Source organism: Phyllostomus discolor, chromosome 15 (genome assembly GCF_004126475.2).
Source record: "Phyllostomus discolor isolate MPI-MPIP mPhyDis1 chromosome 15, mPhyDis1.pri.v3, whole genome shotgun sequence".
Classification (NCBI taxonomy): domain Eukaryota; kingdom Metazoa; phylum Chordata; class Mammalia; order Chiroptera; family Phyllostomidae; genus Phyllostomus; species Phyllostomus discolor.
Genome location: NC_040917.2, coordinates 20475739 through 20497764, shown reverse-complemented (window position 1 = coordinate 20497764; position 22026 = coordinate 20475739). Strand labels below are relative to the sequence as shown.

General features: G+C 40.7%; 1 protein-coding gene across 1 annotated transcript in view; it reads right to left on the bottom strand.

Annotated features, from left to right (window-relative positions):
* Positions 1–22026, bottom strand: part of USH2A (usherin) — a 511215-nt gene that overhangs the window by 222688 nt on the left and 266501 nt on the right. The window contains exons 33-36 of the mRNA XM_028531335.2: positions 20507–20666; positions 19000–19171; positions 12957–13104; positions 4351–4502 (exon numbers count right to left, since the gene is read on the bottom strand). Of these exons, the coding sequence (XP_028387136.2) occupies positions 4351–4502; positions 12957–13104; positions 19000–19171; positions 20507–20666 (632 nt within the window). The remainder of the gene's footprint in view (positions 1–4350; positions 4503–12956; positions 13105–18999; positions 19172–20506; positions 20667–22026) is intronic.

Sequence of the window (22026 nt, the reverse complement as noted above, 5' to 3'; positions counted from 1 at the left end):
TCTTGTATGAATACCTCATTTTGGCAGCACGATCAAAGCACGCCTCGTGTTTTCTTCCTCCTGCTGTTACAGCTTCGAGTGGGAGCTCCTGACCGAGGCGGTTATTTGTGATTTCCGGAATATGTGGACCCAGTCCCACTGCCATTGTGCCTACGGCTGTGCGTGGCCATGGACTACTCCTAGCACTGCTTAAACACAATTTTCATGTGATTGCAGAAGAGAAGAAAGGCATAAGCCCTGTGTTTCTAACTTCCTGACTTCTGGACTTTGTCAAAGGCCCCAACAAGCATCTTACAGAGAGACTGACAGATACACACACACTCACACACACTTCTTTGAGCTCTGGTGCTCACATTTGTTAATGAATCACCACAAACTCATAAGCATTGCTTGTGACTGTTGACCTTTTGAGGTTCATCGAATGCTGATCATTTTGACCTTATTTTTGAAGTGTAGGCTCATCCTTACAAGCAGGCAAATACTCGGAATTATGAAACTTTCATTTGTTAGGGTGCATTCACTTTCTCAATTATGGAAATAAATGTGAAAAAGACAGAGTGTTAATATTTAATAACTACAAGGTCACATCATGTTTTATTTTCCTCTGAGACAGGCTACGGGGTTCTTGAGATCTATAACTCTTGCTCACTTTTTCTTCTTTTTTTTCTTTGTAGTCTAATGGCTACATACAAAAAAATAATGTTCAAGAACTTTGACTGCAAAAATATCAATTCATCATTTTAATATTTCACAACAATGCAAATAGTATTACTATATCTATGCATAAAGTCCAAATTATTGCATGAGATGATTTTAAAGGGCTCCAAATAAAATGGGACTCAAATAGGTGAAGAATTAGGGCAATTCCAGAAAATTATATTATTATCCTCACATATCTGGTTAATTCAAAATAGATATATTTTTTAAAATTTCCTTAAGTCTCTGGATAAACACTCCAGGTTTTGCTCCACATTCAATTTGGTGATTGTACTGTTTTGCACTGACTCAGTCTTTTAATTTTTTTTAAACTTTTGATTATCTACTTTGCCTAAAAAGATGTTAAGAAAGAGGCATCCTAGGAGATTGGCCTGCATTCCCCTGGAACCTCCTGTGACACACACACACACACACACACAAATATTCAAACAAATGCAAGTATCAAAGGTGCAATTAAAGCACCTAAACATTTTAATAAAATTTTCAGCCTTGATGAAACTTTTACCAAGTACCAGATACCCTTGTATAAATTATCATTTCATTTAACTTTTCACAGCAATCCTTCCCAAGCAGACATCATTTTCCTTCTGTCACAGCTGAGACATCTGAAGTTTAGTAGAATGTGTTTCCCAAGGAGGCATGGGGAATAGCAGCAGATAGTAATGGGGTTGATTTCCCGTGTAGTGTTTCCTTGTCCAAAACACCTATTGTAACTAAAATCTAGATGTCTTAAATACACGTTCCTGTAAAAAGCGAACGTGAAAATGTGTGTGCCCGCGTGTGTCAGGGTGTTGATCTGTGCGAGCGGGCCATCACCAGGAAACCACGCCAGCTTTTTAAGCACCTGACACAGCGGTGACCTATAGTTCCAGGCTTCATCCTTAAGAGGGCCCCTGGGAAACTGAACCCGATGAGCGTTCGGAGGCCAAACACACTCATAAAATCCCCGTCTCAGACTGTCAAGAGGAAACAAGCAGGAGCAAAGTGATCTTCCTGTGGACAAATTCCCTTTTTTATAGAGACACAAAATGCAACGGGGTTCTCTCTGATATAATTTAACAATATAATTGAAAGCGAGGAAAGCACACAAAAAATTCTCTGTTGCATTTTCTGGATTTCTTAAATTATTATTTCAAACTTTTATAGAGTCCCAATGATTAGATGTAATTTGACAATGCATATTAGCATCTTAAAATTAGGATCGAAGACATTGTAAACTGTTTTTTTACACTGGAATTCCTTAAAAGCAAAATACATTGTGTTAATGGATAAGAAACAAAAAGAAATCCTTTTTTTTTTCCAAATGGGTATAGAGCAATTCCTTCTGAACTACAAATAACAAATAATAAACTTAGGCTAAAGGAAAAAAACATATTGTGCTAATATTACATTAAAGTGATAACAAGGTAGAATTTGTGTATGCATTTTTATTTAAAAAATATTGTATTTCATCTAATTTGTCCTTTTTAAACTATTTTTTTTTTCATTATATGGGCAATTTGTCAATTTGGAGGGTGAATCCTCAAAACCATAACACATTTATGCCTGTTGAATGTATCTGTCATAGAAGATTTTGAATAGTATTTCCTTGCATACATGAAAAATGATATTAAATATATAACAGATGTAAAATAAATAGGCAGGTTTTCTAAAAACCAAGAGTTATTATTAAGAAATGTTGTTAGATGAACTCAAAATTTGACTCTCACAGAATTTATCCTTTGATTTCTGCCAGAAAAAGATTTAAAAATAGAAATTATATACTTTTGTTTCAATAAAATGTTATAACATTGGGTTTCAAATAAAAGAATGCCTATGAAATGTAATATAGTAGCTAATTTGGCTGAATTTTGTTGACTATCATACTGTAATTTCATCATAGGAAAGCCTGACTTTTAAGACTGATTCACAGACTTCTTAAATCAATGAGACACATTAAAAAAAAAACCTCAACGAAAAGACCGAAACCTGTAACATCCTACACGATTGTGGCAGATGTCTGGTGCTACTTAGAATACTCATAGGCAATCTCTGGAGGGCATAAGAAGTCCTGTAACCTGTACAGAACAGAATATTTTAGAAATCTATTGAAGACCATGGGTTCTAACTTCCCGGCAAGCATACAGTTGACTTGTTCTAAATAAAGACATTCTTGTTCAATTCCAGTGATTAGAGATGGATCACTGACTTGGGAACAGCTTCCGCAGGCCGAGCGCAGGATGGAGCAGAGTACCACAGGGAGGAGACTAGACCTCTCCACATGAGGACTGAGTCTGGCAGGGACAGGGCTATGGCAGGGCGGGGCTCACACTCCCATTCTGTTTTCCCGCCCCATCAGGGCGCTGTGGCACCTGGTTTCTTAAGGTTAACACTACCTATACCCAGGCAGGACACAGGTCAATAACTGTGTCCCCCTTGTTTAACGTCGTGCGAACAACAGGAGACAGGGCGGCAGCCAGCGTGGCAGCCGGGACCACAACTGGCAGGTTAGATTCCTGAGAAAGCCTAAGTTTCGAGCTCTTGCGAAGTGTTCTTTTGTTTCTTTTCCTTCTCTGAATGGAGAAGAGAAGCTGGCCTATTGCCATTCCTGCTTTTAAGAGTAAGTAACCATCCGAGGGTCTGGGCTATAAAATACTTAATGGCAATAAAGACTCCAGCTCAGTTCCCCGGGTAGATGCTGTTAGAGCAGCTTGGAAAGCCACCAATTTCTGAAACAAAATGGGAGGTGTGATGGAAAATAAGGAAGCGCAAATTAAATGGTAGAGCTGTTTTTTTCAAAGTAATATTTATACAATACACTCTTCAATGAAGACAGAGTACATTAAAATGATAGAGCATTAGGAGAGATTGCCAGAAAGGATCTAAAACTAATGAGCATTTCCGTTAAAAGAAGGTAAATCTAATTAATCCAGAAAAACGCACAACATTAAAATGTGATGTTTTGAAACTAAAGAATGTCATGCCAGTCTCTGAAAATTACGTACTACTAATTGCATTTTCAAAATTAGACTGGTAATAAAAGCATAATTTTTGTCAATCTTTCAGCTACTGGTGAAATATAGATAGATATTATAGATTTCTAAAATGTGGCTATCAAAAGCTGATATAAATGTAATTTTAAACAGTGTCCTCATGAAGCTATATTACGCTAATAAAATCAGAATATTTCATTCTAATAGATGAGGTGAACTCGACCTTTGAATTGATTAGCCCAACTATCGGGGAGCAGTGTTGCTCTATTGTGGCAATGGGGGCTTTCAATTATTTATTTTCGCTTTTTCATCATAAACTTCCTTAGCTGTAGAACCCATTATCAGGAAGAAAAAATGCACTTTAAATACGTCACTAAATTATGCAAGATTGTACGCCTGCCTGCCAAGCTGGCCAACTTATCAATATGTTTAGAAATTTCAGTGAAAGGTTGATGGTTTGGTCCCTCACCAGAGGCATGCGCAGTATTTATGTTGAATATAAACTCTTCCTAAGTCTTAGGTGAAATTTCATAAGAAGAAAATCCCCTGTCCTGCCTGCAAGGCTAGCTGTGCGGAGAGTGGTCGCCAGACCTCACATCTTCCTCGTTCCCGGCTCACGTGGCACTGAACCCGCTCCCAGGCTCCGCGAACATGAACTCACCAGTGGGCCCAGCGCGCAGCCTTCGGCCGTGCATGCTTGCACGCGAAAGGAATGTAAGCTCCACGGCGCGAACCCATGGACGTGGCAGCTGAGTTCTGAGGAGTTGTGAATTAGCACGCCATCCAGATACAGCCCATAACTAGTGACAACACCTGGGAAGATAATAATTGGCATTTAGTGTCACTGACAGACAATGGCCAAGAATGACTTAGAGAAAGCAAGCACTTCTTGACGGGACTCGCAGTTTTGTGGGATGCGGTATTTCCCTGAGTCTAAACCCTGTCTCTTTCCAGAGGAAAAAACAGGCTTCAAACCCTTGACTAGCAAATTGTTAAGCTAATTAGTACAGAGACGGAAATAAAACCTGAGTCCCAGGGTGGGACTCTTTCCATCGCGTCCCATTAGCTGCTGTCATGTGTGTTCCAATTCAAAAATGAATAAATTAAGCACATTTATAATTTTTATTGCTTTCTAAAATGATATCCTTAATACACGCTCTCTGGAAGTCAAATGACCTTATTTGTTAATGCATTGTATATTACTCAGGAGGTGGCAGGCACGGTTTTAAGCACCTGGTGTGTATGAACTGCTTTTTAACCTTCTGCACGCAGAACTACTATAATACAGGCAGCACTATTGAAAAATTTATCCTTACTTGGGGACATTATATTTTTCATTGCTTTTAGAGAGGGGAGGGGGGAGAGGGGAAGAGAGAGACAGACAGACAGAGACAGAGAGGCATCAGTATGAAAGTGAAATGCTGGTGTGAGAGAAACACTGACTGGTTGCCTTCTTGCACACACCCCAACCAGGGTATGCACCCCAACCGGGGATCAAACCTGCAACCTGGGCATGTGCCCTGACCAGAATTAAACCCACATCCTTTTGGTCTACGGGACAGAACTCCAGCCAACTGAGCCACACCAGCCAGGGCTCCAGGCCATATTATGATCACTATTTTACGGACGAGAAAACTCAGACACAGACAGATCAGGTAGCTTGTTCAAGGTCACACAGCTGGTGACTCTTGGGGTCAGGACTCGAATTGAGGTGACTGGGCTCCAGAGGAGACAGACTATGACCTGGCAGCTTAGGTTCCTCATGCAACTAGACCATGTTCCTAACTACAGCACTGAATTATGTAAACCTAGGAGCCTTGAGCAAATTACTCCCATTTATGAGATACTCATGAATGGGCTAGAGAAATGATGATTGGCTGGTTTCAGTGATCAAATACAGTGTATTTCAGAAGGAAAGTTATATGCATTATCATGACATCAACTAGTAGAGATGAAAGACACTGAATGGCTAATCATATAACCATTTGACTTATTCAATCAAAACATTCATTATACCGTGGGAAACAGAACTTTGCTTACATGCTGAATTAGAACCTCTTTCAAAGGAAAATTAATGTCACAATGGCCTCCTAGTGCATTCTTGAGAAATTATCTTAAATGCTCCTCTGTCACATGGCTTTCCCCGAGGACGGCTGTCGGGAGCTTGTCACATAACACAGAGGACACCTCCCTTCCAACACTTATTCACTTCTCACATTAATTGCCTGACATGATGTTTCCTTACTTGTGAATTACTAGAGCTTAGCACCATACCTAAAACATAGTAGATACTTAATAAATATTGATTGAATGAATAAATTAATGAACATGCAGCATACTAAAATATGAACATCTATACAGCGTAAAAATTTAAGGCTAAGGAAAAAGAGATACTTAAGACACCTGAAGCATGAAAAGAAACTTGCTAAAAAGATGATATTAAAGAATAACTCAGAGACAGAGGCTTTGGACAAAGAGTGGGTTTTAAAACAACAGACTCTAGCAAGTTCAGCAAGCAGATCCATTTCCCTTACTTCCAGAGTTGGGAGGGAGAGGCCTCCTTTTCCTATTACACACCCTGATAGTTCTGCAGGGTGTGGCTGCCTGCATCTCACCCCCTTTATTCTGGCATGGCCATGGATGATAACTCTAAGAACACTTACAGAAACTATCTGATTTGATGCAACTTAATATTAGACACACAAAAACACAAAAGAATTAAAATGAAGAAATGAAAAATACATCGGGAAAACACCAAGGATTTCACTGAAAATTTAAGAGAAAAAAGTGGATAAAATCACAGTTACAATAAGGACAAGATTGCTATGAGCCAGGTACTCCACTAAGCAATCCCTGAATCCACACACATACACACAAACACAATCTGTGTGCAAATAATGTGTGGCAGAAGCTCCTAAAGAAATTGTAAGACACCTGAAATATCTACTTGACCTGCTTTTCAACATGGAAATAGAAAGCACCCAGATCAATATTCCCCTTTTCTTGCATAATTGGGGAAGAGAGAATTTCTTTTATGCTAGGATTATGTGCATCATATCTCATTTATCTGACATATTGGGAAATGAGATGTTTTATAGAAGTTCATTTTTGTGATGACTAAATCTCATCCCTTAAGTGCAAACTTTAAAAATCTGAACCATTTTCGAAGGAAATCGTTTTAGCAAGCGCCGCATACCTGCCTTCTCCCCCGGACTGTAGTGAATATCGCTCAGTCACTCTGCGATGACTCAGACCATGCATTATGGGCATCGAGGACTACGTTCCAATTCAGAAATGCCCTCCGGGACTGAGGCGACAGAGGCCGCTCACCCAGGTCTCAGCCTTCCCATCACTCAGCAGCTGCACTTTATTGCTTCTTGGGTCTACTTTTTGAGCTCTTCTCCATTCTCCCTCAGTGACAGTCTTTCCAAAGTTACTTCTTTGTCTCCACCTGACTCACTCTACCAAGTCAACCCCTAGCGAGCTATGTTGAGAAACCAGATAACCATGACATCTGGAACCGGGGATGAAGAAGTCACAGAGAGTTACTGAGACAAGGCCTGAGTGTAAGATGAGTCAATGACAATCAGCTGAGCATAACATGATGGGAAGCTGGTGACAGCTAATTCCACAGCTGAGACTTTTTTAGTACCTAGGATGTATTTGAATTGAGAGGCAGAGGACACTGAAGTCCGACTTAAGTGCAGGTGAGATCACACACACACACACACACACACACACACACATACATGTGCACGTTCTGTAGATAAGCAATACTTGACAGCATTTGTAGGAAGGGCTGGAAAATCACCTGTAGACCAGAACTGTAGAATGAGGCCCACTGGGCAGGTGCAGTCTGCCTTGAGACCTTCTGAACACGGCTCGCATTTGCTTTCAAAATATCTAGTGCACCAAAACAAAGTATAACAAGATGGGAATCCTGTTTGTTCCCTTTTGACTCTCTTAGAATGAAGGGAAGCATTTCACATTTGTCTAGCTGCCCCCCCGACCCGTATTCTACATGGCGAGTGGGATTAAATGAGATTTAGGAATCTATCAGAGTCTCAGCAGGAAACTCGTGGCAACTTAAATGGACAGCGGAGGACGATTTAGTGAAGGGACCACTTATGAAGAGAAGGGAAGGGTTAAGGGAGGGCAATAAGTGATCATAAAGCATCCCCAGCTAGTCATAGCCGGCACTCCTGGGAGACCGGCTGGCTGGGAGCCAGTACACATCTTTACGTGTGGAGCGGACAGGGAGGGGATGGATTCAGGACCCTGGAGAAAGAGCTGGGGTGTGGGAAGCCCTCTGGATAGGAGCCGGAGCCTTTGGCTAGGAATGCAGCCCTGTAGCCCAGAGCCAGGAGGAGAGGGAACCGCAGGGAGGAAGGTCTGAGGCTGCATTCGCCTCCCATCCTCTCCTCTCTTGCTACCGCTCACGGACAAGCCAATAGCGAACCAGGCAGAGAGAGAAGCTGCCTGTTGACGTTGTGCGTGAAGGTCAGCCTAGAACCCAGGGCTGAGCAGGGAAGAGTGCAGAGCGGATTGAGAGAGACGGAAGGCAAATACCCAACAGATAGAAACTGAATTACATTGTACTCTACTATATTTTTGTGCTTTTCCCCCCCTATTTTTTAAGCTAATAATTAGTGAGATAGTGGCAAGAAAACAAAGCATTATGTTATGTGTTAACGGGGGTTCAGGTAATTTAATCCAGTTCTACAAATTCAGGTTCTTTCATGGATAACCCACAAAGTGGATACTTCATCCCCATTGGCTATCTAGCATAAGCAGTTTCATATTTATCACCTTTCTCTTTCCACAATGGTCGAGTTTTTAAGGTGTTTAATTTTCACAGGGAAGTGGAATCGTAACTGTCCACAGGGCACATCCGCTGGGGGATATATCTTTGTGCCTCTTCATCATGTTATGTCAAATTGCATTTCCTAAGGTGCTCGATAGCTTGTCATACATAACCGAGGAAACTCAATACGAGCACAATGCAGTGTCGATTTAGCACAAAGCGCCTCTGTTTAAACGGAGGAATTCTGTTTACTGTGAGAATTAAACAACGATGCTTTGGTGCATCATAACAATGACATGCCCAGTGTATGTCGACGCTCCTCACACACTTGTTTGTTTGTTTCCAGGGCGGCATGGCAGCGGGAGTATCAGCTGAGGGCTTCCCCCCAAGGCCCGATGATGATCGGATGTGGCAGACAGGTCCCTGTGTGCATAGTTGATCCTTCAATTAAAAAGGAAAAGAGAGGATGGCTTTCGCATGGGGCAGTGATGCCTTATTACTGTTACGCTCTCCTAAAAATGGAAGCAGCACCACCTGAGAAGGACTGTGCTGGGGAAACTCTACTGACAAAGCGAGCGGAGGTGTTTCATAAAAGTTACACGAGGTTGGCTCCTAACTGTCAAGGCAGTTTCCCTAAGTGACTCACCGAGTACCAGAACCCACGGCTCCTATTAGACAAAGAATTTCCAGGAAAGGAAAGAGAATCACATTTTGACTTCTTAGAAAATAAACTCGCATCAAAATAAAAAAGTAAAAAAAAAAGTTATTCCTTTAAAACCAGAGAAAAAATCGGAATAGAGATCTTAGGAATGTTATCAGCACTGAGAACAAGATATGAGACAAGTTGAAGTAACTAAAAAAATATATTTTTCCCACATAGCTAGATGGAATCCGACTGTATAAATATTACCACAAAATTTTTAGGTAGAAGTACAGTAAATAAAATCATGAATTTCTGAGTCATTCACATCTTGTTTTGTATTATGTTCCTATTTAAACTAGTTGTCTTGCCTTGATAATTAAATTGCTTAATCCTTATAAACTGGAGTTTCCACATCTGAATGTGGAAATGACAGTACCTACTTCACGGGCAAGCTATGAGAATTAAGTGTCTGGCACGTAGTTATAAACTGTAGCCATTATTAGTGCTATTATTATTATTAGTTGTGTTAACAGGAAATCAAATCTTTTCTTTGCATGGGGGGAGTACTTAATTAACATTTACATATACACCTTCATTTATATACATTACAAAAATTTATTTACCTTCTATTATCCCTTAATATCCTTCAGGACAGCAAATATAGAATGTGTATAAAGAAGATCTATAGTCAATGGGTTTCTCTGCCACCCATTCCTCAAATAATGCATGTGCTCAAAAAAATCAAACTAAACATTCTTTTAAGAACAGTCTATTGTCCTCATGGCACTATGTTTAAGTTGGCAAAAATAATGAACTTCCTAAAATTGTTCTGTTCTTATTGACATTATTGCCACTGTCTTGATACACAACCACATATAAATTCTCAGTAACTGGGTCAACACTTGTTGTGGGTTTCTCAACGTTTTTTTTCCCATGTTTATAAAGTCCTAGTGAAAAAATCTATTTAGATCTATAACTGACTAATAGAGTCAAGATTTTGGAGTCTGGGGCGTACAAAACCAGGCAAGCATCCCCTGTGACTGAACATGACCTAAATGCGTGCATGTAGCCAAACCAGCTACATGCTAATGAAGACCCAGAGGGATGACACAGCCACACCCCATATGTCTCCTCCGGAAGCTTCTTCTCGCTACACCTGGTGTTCTGGGACATCTCTACCTTGTGATTATTTGTTTACACAAATATTTCCCCCAAGGAACTCCAATACTGTCAAATCAAGGATTCGGCAAATTCAACTTGGTATCATCAGTATGCTGACACATAGTAGGTCATCAAAAATACAGTGCAAATGGACAAATTTAGGTTTTAGCAGGTCATGAGGAGTCAGAGGTTGTGTGGCAAGAGAAATTGGGGTGATCGAGTCGGGAGCACCCCCAGGCTCCTGGCTGGGGGGAGTGGATGGTGTTTATTGGTGAGAGCAGAATGAGGACCCGGAAGGAAGGGCCGGTAGAGAGGCAGAGAAGTGAGGAGGCAGTAACTTGGATTTGCTGAGTTTAAAATGTATTCTGTTCTCTCTGTTGGTGTCATTAGGGAGCCAGAACCCTGCCGTATACCTATTGCTGCTCAAAAGTCATTTTCACAGGAAAAGCTAAATAAATTAAACATTGTTAAATACCAATGGAAAGTACAACACTGCAGTAGGCTCTGTGGAGGGAAACAGAAATGAACAATTTGTGCTCCTTATCATTGTTAAGGCAAGTTGGACATATGCCCAGATAGATCTGAGCCCGGATGAATGAAGTATCCACCATCGTGAAGGCACACACACAGAATAAACGGTCAAGAGAAGACAGACAGCTTCGCTTACACTCAAGGAGTGGAAGGATTTCGTGAGAAAACAGAAGGAGCCAGATTTCTACAGGTAAAGAAAGAGAGATGGTATGAACTATTAACTCCAATTTGATAATCACAGAAACCGGGGTCCATGGAGTTTAGTAAATTTCCCAAAGCGGCACCATTACTACAGGTCAGAGAGAGGATTTGACTCCACCCCCACGTCGTGCAGCCCTGCATTAGCTATAAATATTCTAGGGTGGCTGTAGGAGAAAGTGTACCTCAGGGCTACGTAAATGCAGGGTGAGTCACAAGCTGGGCAGATCCAGATACCAGAATAAACAATTTGGACTGCATTCTTCCCTTTTTGGGGGAGAAGTGTGGGGGCTGTGGAAACAGCCCGAGGGACACTTGTTCCCCAATCATCAGATGACCCCTTTCCCGACAAAAGGCAAAGGTGTCAAACATTGGTGAACTGGGAAAAATTAAAGGGAGAAGTAGTGAGGAGAAGAAAAGTAATTTAATGAAACTATTCCTTTTGAAATGTCTAATCATTTTCCTACAGTAAACATTGTCAAAATCCTGATGAGATGAAGTACTGGACTTGAGAATACAATGGAAGTGTTAACGCAAATCACCAAAAATCCCTCAAATTCTTATTGTTCAATGAACATTTTAAAACTGCTTGTAAGTGCATAAGACGTGATGTACAAAGGTTTTCTGAAAGGCAGAAAATACTTCCCTAGTCAACCTAGGATTCTGAGTGCAGCTATAAAGCCAGCAGCAACCACCAACTGGGATGAAGGAAAGTGTTCTACCAGGAAAATCACATCATAGCATTTAACAGCATTCCGATGGAAATAAATCATTATTAACATTTTCATTGCCACCTATGGACTAGAGTACTTTGTGCAGCTTGAAGTATGACAAGATTTTTCACTGTTTAATGTAACTATCAAATAGACATCCATTTATTTTTATTAGAAAAGTTGTAATAGTACAAGAATAACTTCAATAGCAGAGATAATTACTCACTTTAAGTATTAAAGCTCTCTCCACTACCTCAAATATATCTACTGCACTTGCCAAAAGTTTAATTAAAATGAGATGACTGGAATAATTAATAACATAGTAAACATAAGAAAAACTAATAAAACTGTAATTTTTTTCTTTTATTCTTTTTAGCTATGCTAAAAGAGGCCATTTCAATTTTCAGTGATGAGTTACTTAAAACCACTTCTACAATATTAAAAGTCTTCTTGATATTTGTCTCACAGAGGAACAAGAAGGAGATGTTATGTAAGCTTCTGAGGTTCAGAGCAATGACACTGTGCTGTGTGACGTGTAAAAATACTTTCCATCAGTGAATAAAGCAATTCCTACCCCAAGTTATTACAAAAATTCTTTTATAAAGATGTTCTTTCAGCGAACTTAGGCAACTAACTTTATTCTCTAAACCACGCAAAGGTGTGTATACCACTGAGTAACACACGCCATCTCCTTCAAACAAAGCAAGTGTATGGTATATTTACTGTATGCACTATTAGAAAACAGTATGCTGGAATATTTATAAATGACATAGTAAAAATAGGGAGTTCCCAGTGATCTCTTGATAATCTTACTAAATCAAAAGCATTTTGAAATACAATATGTGCATGAACTTTCCGCCTCTCTACACCCAGAAAAAGTGAGTGGCTGTTGAAAACAGAAAGTCATTGAAAACCCGATGTCACTGTCACGAGGGCCTTCTCAGGGAATCCCCGTTCACTCCCTCTACCTCTCTGGAACATTTTACACAACAAGATGCAGTACACAGGAACTATCAAAAGGGAGCACCTTTGAGCCACCAAAATTGCGTTAGCCTAAAAACCAGAGTCTCCCAACTACAGACAAGGATACTATCTCAGGTATTTTATGTGCTAAAATGATCATCAAAAATTAAGCACCACATATAAGCTGCCTTGTGGAATATTAATTTACCTTTGCTCATCATCTTTTTCACTCGAGGCTAAAAGGGTTCACTCACCGTTCGGATACTGAGGCTCTGTCCAGGAGACGTTGAAGGAGTGGGGTGAATAGGAGTGCGCGCTGGGGGCGGCCACACCCTCGGGTGCACTTGCCGTGGTCTGGGCCTCACTGGCCCCGCTCAGTGTGCACCCGCCCCCTGTGCAAGCCTGAACAGAGATGGAAGAAGAAAAGCGCATTTCACTCTGGGTCCCAAAAGTTTAGATGAGCACTGAAGAGAGAGAATGCATGGGAAGAGTTTCCGATTCTTTGAAATAAAACTCCCTTTACCCCCCAAAATACATTTGTTTCAGTACTGAGGCTTGACATTTGATTAGTGTGGTTTTTTTTTTTAATTTTTAAGGACACGAGATAGCCATCTCTAATAATTAGAAAATAACCAGAGTGCATGGACATATGAAATAGAATATGTCCTAAGTCAGAGCCTAGAGACAGGGCGTACAGGAGTGGGCAAAAGCAGGTCACAGTTAGGAGTGTGCAAAGCACAGGGTTTATTCTCTATGACTATTTATTAAGGAGACTTTACGAACAACCGCGAACCTACCATTGCCCACTCCTGCACAGTAACTGCGTGAACAGCCCTCACTAAATTCGCCTTGTGCAAAGGTTCCTATTGTAGAATGAATTTAACACCCCATGAAAAAAGGCATAGAGACCAAAGACTTCTTCAGGAGAAAACAAGTGATTTCTGAAAAAAAAAGTACAGAAAATATAACTGCCCTTTATTTACTATAGTGTGGCCAATATAACAGTGTAATTGAATACAACAATATTTCTCATAAATCAACAGCAAAGAGGTTGTTGAGTGACTGCTTAATGCCTTAAAGGGTCAAGTCAGACTTCTGCACCCCAGGAGCTGGGCCTTGTTAAACCGCCAACAGACTTAAAGGGATCGCAGAACCTCCCCCGACCCCTCACCAGTTCCCCACTAAGGTATTGCTCATGCCAAAAATAGAAATATGGGTATTAAATGTGTTTGGAAACTTTTGTGCACGCTATCATAATAAACTGCAAAAAATCTGCAAGTAAACGTTTAAACATGTTAGGAAAATATCTGAACTCCCTGAACTGCTGGATAAGCATATTTCCAGGAAACTGAGACAGGCACATGGGCTATTTCTAGACTAAATTTGCTAGCAAATATTAGCAACTATGTCTTTGTATAAATAACACAGATATTTGAAAACTATACTTCAGCTTTGTTCAAGCATCTCTCTAGGTTACAACTGTAAGTTGCACAATGGAATTTAAAAATCTTAAAAAAACACTTTTTTTTTTTACCAAATCAATAAGAAAAAAGAAGCAAATTCATAGGACAATGCAAAAAGCAGACAGTTCCTCAGTCCATTTCCACGGAAGGTAGATATCACGAATATAAACGATGAAAATACTTCTTTGTGTCTTTGGGCCCGTCCCTGCTTTTCACTTTGGTAATGAGGAACGACCTTTTGATACTTAAAACAGCCAATATTCTTTTCACTAAAGATCGGAGAAAGCTGACTGATTTTTAATGATCTTTTACACTGAAGTTTAATATTGCACAATTATTGCAAATAATTCATCACAGGTATAAATAACAATACATGGTCAATTGACATGGAGCTCAGTCTCATGGGCTGCTACAAAAATACAATATCAACCCATGTTTTCAGGGTATGTTCTCATCGGTATACGCAAGGTTCAGATGGGCTAGACTGAGGCCCGGGCATGAAACTGCATTAAGATTGGGGACCTAATTAACCTCCGTGGGTTCCCGCTAATTCTCAGCTGTGGTACGTGCATATGCATGCCGGACGGACGCCATCCTCCTCCTGAGGACAGAGCCTCTGCAAATAAAGAAGAATCAATGGAGCTCGTGGTGAAACCCTGACCGGAAGCCTGAGGACACGTCGCTGTGAGCCCAAGAACAACTATCTGAACATTAAAACAGAAAAATCAAAACATCTCCGGCGTGCTAAAAGTCCACCAGAAAATGTGGCAGGAAGAGAGGCCACGAGGGACAGCTGTGTTATCATCAGAAAGCGGTCAAAGGGGCCTTCCTTCCAGTCCTCAGAGGGAGATAAACCCGTCCTTTGCATTTCCCACATTTTTTTTCTCTTGGGAGGGAAAAAAAAAAACATTGCGGCGTCTTATTGGTAAACCCTTAATGCAATGGGATTTAATTTTGATAGTCTGTCACTATATTTTTGCATTAATAATTTAAGACTTTTCCCTGCTAACTCTCCCCAAAGAAATACTAAACTTTGTGACATAAAATTAAATATAAAAAAAAACCCAGAACATGGATTAAAATCGACTTCGTTTTGATAATTTTATGATGCCCTCTGGGAGAAACAAAGACACCCTCTGGTTTGGAAGGACTGCTTGTTTGGGTTGTCACGAAAGATCCGTAAACTAGCAATGTGACATAGAACTTCTTCAGAATCTAAAGAGTTCACGAGAGAATTTGCCTTGTAAGTGAAACAAAATGCATAAAGGGGCTGCTGAAATAACAGAATTACCTGTAAAATATCATTCCACATTTTTTGGCAGGTATTTGGAGGGGTTAAGAGCGCGGTCCATCAGCAAGGAATACAGGTCCTTAAGGTTGCTTCCCCATTGATCTAATCTAACTGATATCATCTAAATGAAATTGAAGCAATCAGTGTCTTGTTTGACCTGCCAGCACCAGGGGCCACTGCATTCAATGCAACTGAATGCTTATTAAAATCCTGGCTTGGAAAATCTAAAGAAAATAGTGGGAATGAATAGAGGTGGCTTTATGAAACAGCGAAGTCTTTTAGGCTCTGAGCTATTAAAATAACGTGCCTCAACCCATCTCCATAGCTTTCATCAATGACAACCATTAAAAAAAAATGCAAAGTCAAAATGCCACCCTGAACTGATGAGAAACTTCTGACCAAATAGGGAACTCAGTTTTGGTCTAATGAAATGCATAACTAATAACATATATTAATTATTTTTTAAAACAGTACTATTAGGAACATGGAAAACTAGCATTCTCTTCCCAAACATTTGTTTGCAGACAAGTCGGGTCTGAGGATGTTAAGAATGCAGCATGTTTTAAAGTGTGATGAAAGAGACCAAGGCCAGATTATCTACAAATGACCTTTTGAAAAGTGGAGCTTATTGCCCTGGCTGGCGTAGCTCAGTGGATTGAGCACAGGCTGCGAACCAAAGTGTCACAGGTTCGATTCCCAGTCAGGGTACATGCCTGGGTTGTAGGCCACGGCCCCCAGCAACTGCACATTGATGTTTCTCTTCTCTCTCTTTCTCACTCCCTTCCCTCTCTAAAAATAAATAAATAAAATCTTAAAAAACAAAATTCTTTAAAAGTGAAGCTTATCATTTCCAAGAATCCTTTCAGGAAATATATTTACTACAGCGTTCATTAAGAGGCAAATGTCTAGAAGTCATATGAAAATTATCAGACTATACTTATCCTGATACTTGTCTTACTATCTTCTTTATTTAATTGCCATTATTATTGTTACTAGGGACGACCATACTTCCCAACACCATCTGCTGACTGTAAGAACATGTTATACTGTTTCTTCTGGTGGAAAGAGCGTAAGTTTGGAATCACACGGCCCCCAACCCTTACATGTTACAGCAAGTTAATTAATTTATATCAGAAGTCTCAGATTCTTAATGAAGCAAACATACTTGGGGTCCAGTCATTCAAGAACTGTTTGCTGAGCATCCAGTTCCCACCAGGCACTGAGCTCGACTCTGCAGACAGAAGTTTGAAAGATTTGGCCCCTACCCTGCGAGAGCTGATAACCCAGTCAACATGGGCAACTAAACGAAGACACATGAAGCAACATGTTTGCTCTCAGTCTGGAGGAAATCACAGTGGTTCCAATTCCCCAGTATTTTCCACTGTTCTAATGTCCACTCAAAGGCTCTGATGTCTGCACGTTTTGTTTTCTGCCACTTCGTCAACATGCTAAGACTCTGTACAGGCAACTCCCCTTGGCTGAGAACCTATCCCCATCTACTAATCTAATGACCTTGAAAGCCAGTTATTATGTTTAAACTGTGCAATACACAGTAATCCCTCAATTAATTAAGATGAACCTAAAACATTCCGGTTCATTTAATTAACTGGTTAATAATTGAGTAAAAAACACAAAACCTTTTAGTTAAATATTTCCCAAACATATATTAGTGTATTTTCTGCCCTGATAAATATAGTCAAATAAAAAATAATAAAAAACATGAGCAAATTTATTAACGAAAGTTAGGGCAAGACTTCCACGTCTTTATGACATCTCGCATCAACATTACTCCGTGGCGGGTGGACCTTGTTTGATTCCATAGAATCTTGTTCAGGGTCACCTTTTTAGCATCATAGAATTTTAGGGCTTGGAAAACATAAAACTCAGTGCAGTTAAGTAAATTTGCCTTAGTCCACACAGTTAGTGGCAAAATCTAAATTGAAACTCAGGAGAGTGGAATCACAATCTAGTGGTGTTTATTTTTCAAGGTATTATAGATTTAAAAAACATAAATGACTAAGGGGTTCTTTTAGATTTTATTTATTTAATTTTACAGAGAGGGGAAGAAAGGGAGGAGGAGACATATCAATGTGCAAGAGAAACATCGATTGGTCGCCTATCACACACACCCCAATGGGGACTGGGCCCACAACCCAGGCATGTGCAGTGGCCGGGAATCGAACCAGCTACTTTTTGCTTTGTGGGATGACGCCCAACCAACTAAACCACAGCAGTCAGGGCAAGGGGGTTGCTTCCACTGATTGCATAGCATATCCTAAAAATGGCCTTGAGGGTAGGCCTATTCCTTGACCTTGACACTCTCTGATAGAAACCAAGAGCGTGACGATTTCTGTTTAACTGTGGTAGCTTCTAAGAAACAGAGAACTTTCCAGATTTCAATATTACAACTGTTTAGAAAATAGTGTGGATTTGTGTACTAGCCTTTGAAAATCAGGTGAACACATTTTTTACATCTCGGGTAACAGGGTAATCCAAGCTGCCGTTCACAAATGCGTGTGTGTGCTGAACACCTAGGCACATGGACTTGGCCCTGAACAGGGTTTCTAACACTGTCTGACACCGTAAAACAAGATTGCCCTTGCTTTACAGTGTCAGGTCAGACACTTAGCAGTAGTTGAATGCAGTTTATTTGTTCGTGGTATAATATTTAGAGCATTCAAGAGCATGTTAAGTAAAATGAATGCATACACAGTGTCTACATAAATGTAAATTTATTCATAATCAAGAGCAGAATATTTTCTATGGCATTTATCAAAGCAAATATCCTTATATAGATATTGCTATAAAATGAAGAGTGTGTTTAAAACAAATAGGGACAATCTCATGTTTATATTCAGTTATTTTCAGATGTGCTATTAAACTTAAAAAAGATTACATTTCATCAAAAAACAAAAGGGACTACTGCGTATAAATTCCACAGTAATATCAAGGTCTTTAAGAAGACCTTTGTATAAAAGTGCTATTTTGCATGAAAAAAAAATTGCTGTGGTCTGTCCAAAGAAACCTCTAAACTATGTTGATTCTAGGGTTTTATTAGTGATTGTTCGTTTGAGATAGAAGAGTAATGTAAACCAGAATATAACAATGCACAAGAATATCCAGGGATCATTTAAACCTTCTTTTAAAAAATAAGACCTAAATTTTCACACTGTGCATTGTTTTCAAATGAATTCAAGCTCCCTGGGGAAATAACCTTATTAATCCAAGCATTTTAGAAAAAGCCCTCAACGATCATGACATGCTACAAATAATAAAAAAGAAATAATTTCTGATAATTCTAAATTAGATTTTGGAAAACCTACTGGCTCAGATTGTTACGCTATCATTTTTGCATAATATAAAATAATGTGGGAGTTAGATCAGCATCATTCACATTTAGGACGTGAAGTGAGCTTTCAGTGTGAATAGCAACACAGGAGTTTTGGGGGGTTTTGTTCGTTTGTTTTTGTGAGGGAGGGAGAGAAGATGGGACAGAGAGAGTGTCCAGGGACAGGGAAAGTGACGAAGGTAAAGTGAACTCACCCCCAGCTTGATAAGATATTTAGTCCCGGGCAAAAGGTGTTGTAGTTTGTGATCCTCAGAAAGCTCTGTACTGTTATAGATGACGTCCCAAATTGTAAAATCATGCACGTGATTTGAAATATACAATATATAGCGTTCCAGAATTCCATTTGCTGTTCTCGGTTGTTTCCACCTAGGAATGGAAAAATACAGCACTGTCATCGGCTTTCATTCAAGTCAAGCCTGAAATGTGCCCAGTTTTTATAGGGCACATATGAACTTGAATTTATGCCACAGTAAAACTACACACTGAAATCCCAAAAGGGCTTTGCTTTAAAAAAAGAAACTCGAGGAGTTCTGAAATGTCTATTCTGAATGGCTTAAGGAAAATAAGACAGAGTGCCTGTTCTCCAGTTACTTACAATTTTTATTAGCTAATCATACAAAAAAATGTGTGAGTGAGCACTTGATTTTGAACGTAAGCCATAGAACAATGATTGGGCAAAGTCAAACATAAGAGCGCTTCTGAGCAATGGGAGGGGGAGAGAATGACGTCATTGTCTTCAAAGAGGTAGTGACCTAACAGCGTGCAGCTTACAGAGTGCAGAGGAGTTGCGGGGAGGGAGGGCGGCAGGAGGGGAGCAAGACTTGTCCAGTGAGCAGATGCGGGACCTGGACACGTCACGTGACTGCATGTGACAGCTGGGTCAGGCGGGGTAGGAAAGGCCGGGGAATACCCCCCCTGACGGTTACAATGTGTCGGTGGGAATGAACAGGCAAGTCATGGAATGGACAGAAATTGGTAAATGGAGAAATACTTAGAATTCTAACTGGGGTGTCTTTTGGGGTAAAAAGTGTGGGATTGGTTTAGGGGGAAAAGGAAAGCCGATGGGAGGGTTTAGATTTGGAACAACGGGATACGAACAATGTTTTTTTTTTCTGCTGGAATAAATATTTAGTCCAAACTCTTCTATCATTGATGAGAAAACTGAAGTCAAGAACGATGAATAAAAACAAGTAGTAACTGGTGATAAGAGTTTTTTAATCAATACTGCAATATATCCAGTACCTCTTATACTAGAAAACAGACAGAAATCGCTCACGTCGAAAGCAACCTGAGCATGCCTGTATGTGAAAGTTGCTTTGTGACCTCAAAGGGAAAGGAACACGAAGGCCCTCGTGTGTCCTCAGAGAGAAGGTGCGTGTGTGCACCCCGTACTCCCACATCGTTACAAGCAATGCCTCGCCCCTCCAGCGCCGAGGCGGGCCTGAAAGCGGCCAGTCCCCCCTCACTGGAGTTTGCAGAGGAGCCGCCTGTGTACAAATGCAGCTCGGCCTGATTGCACAGAGACAGAATGGAAATTAAGTTGGCGAGTGATAATCAAAGGCTCCCAGAACCACCGAACTAATCACTCCCATGCATTTAATCACAATAAAATTAATTCTGTGTCACAAACCTTTCCCTTGATTGAACTCGCCGGGATGCTCGCGAGAACCCCTGTGTGACAGAAACAATGTTTCTACTTACTGTACGTGTACAGTCCTCGGGTCCAGGATGGTCAGAGTGGGGGGGTCCACGTGCCCTGGGGGCAGCTGGGCCGTGTGCAGCGTGACCAGGGAGCTGTTTGTACATCCGGCACATGTGCACGCGCTCAGTAGAAACCGGTGGGGCGTGAATACTGCTAAATCTAGGGCACACGGGAAACAAGAATGTATTTACAATTACACATTTTATTTCCGGAGCTCTCACTCCCCTTCTACGCTCCTACTTAGATCTGTTAAAGGAAAGCTGCAAATAAGGATCAATAGCCATCAAAATCAATACCAATGGTCTGTTTCATCCCCTACATGTACTATAGGTGTTTTTAAATAGGCAACTGTCAGTCAAACTCATCCGTTAACCTTTTCATTTTAACAATTTGACTGTTTTCTTGAATGTCCCTGACCAGGTAAATAGGGTTCTGAGTTTAGAGTTAGCTCAGTGGCTCTGTTAAAAAATAAATGAGACATTCAAATTATTTTTAAAGCACATTGGAAGACAACAGGGGTTGCTTTTGCAATTCAAATACATAGCTTGTAACAAAGCCTTTGAGCTCGGAATTCCTTTCGCTGAATTCCCTTTCTTCCCTCTGCTCCCGGCCAGCTATTATTTGACCTTCAAGCTGTCCAGGCTCAGGGCAAATGCCTGTTTCTTGCTTAAGATATCCCTAGCACGTTCTATCGTGACCTCTGGCACAAGATGGAGCTCTTACCCTCTCCTCTCCCTCCCTGGGTGTTGGCACACACCTTCAGCACGACAGAATGATCTGTTGACGTGACCACACACTCGGTACATCAGAGTGAACTCTGTGAGGGCAGGAACGGTGCTAGACTCCTTCTGCAGCCTCGGTGTCTAGCACAGTGCCCGGCACATCGTCGGTTTTGAATACAAGCACTAGAAAAATGTGCAGTTTACTAATCCAGTGCTCAAGAGTTCCTTTCCCAATATACTCAGTTATTTTGCTGAATGAATCTACCCAAAGTTCTGTCAACTTTAACACTGGTCACATTTTTGGTACGTGTATGAATGCCTAGACATAATTCTCAAACAACAGTGCTTCATTAAAAAAATAAAACAAAAAAACAAGAGATGGCGGTACACCAAAATGTTAGCGGTGGTCTCTCAGAGTGACATCACAGGGATGATTTAAATGCTTTATGATGTATAGTTTCAAGTTTTCCAGGACACACGTGCGCGTCACAGATGGAGAAGAGCCAGCCACCACACAATTCCCAATACAAACGCATCACTGGAGAAAACCCAGCCCCGGCCTCACAGGCCCGCATTAACAGCTCCTAAGTCCCGCTTCGCCTTCCCTCGGTGACGTCAGCACTGGCTCGGCTCCCTCCCCGACCACACTCCCCGTCTTTGGCAACTCCAGCGTCCTCAGTCATGACTCATCCCCGGATCTGGCCTCACTTTCACTCCCTCAAACGCAATGTCCTTCATCCGGACTGCAGTTTTTCATCACCCAGCACAGTCACACCCACCGCTTGGTCATCTCTGGA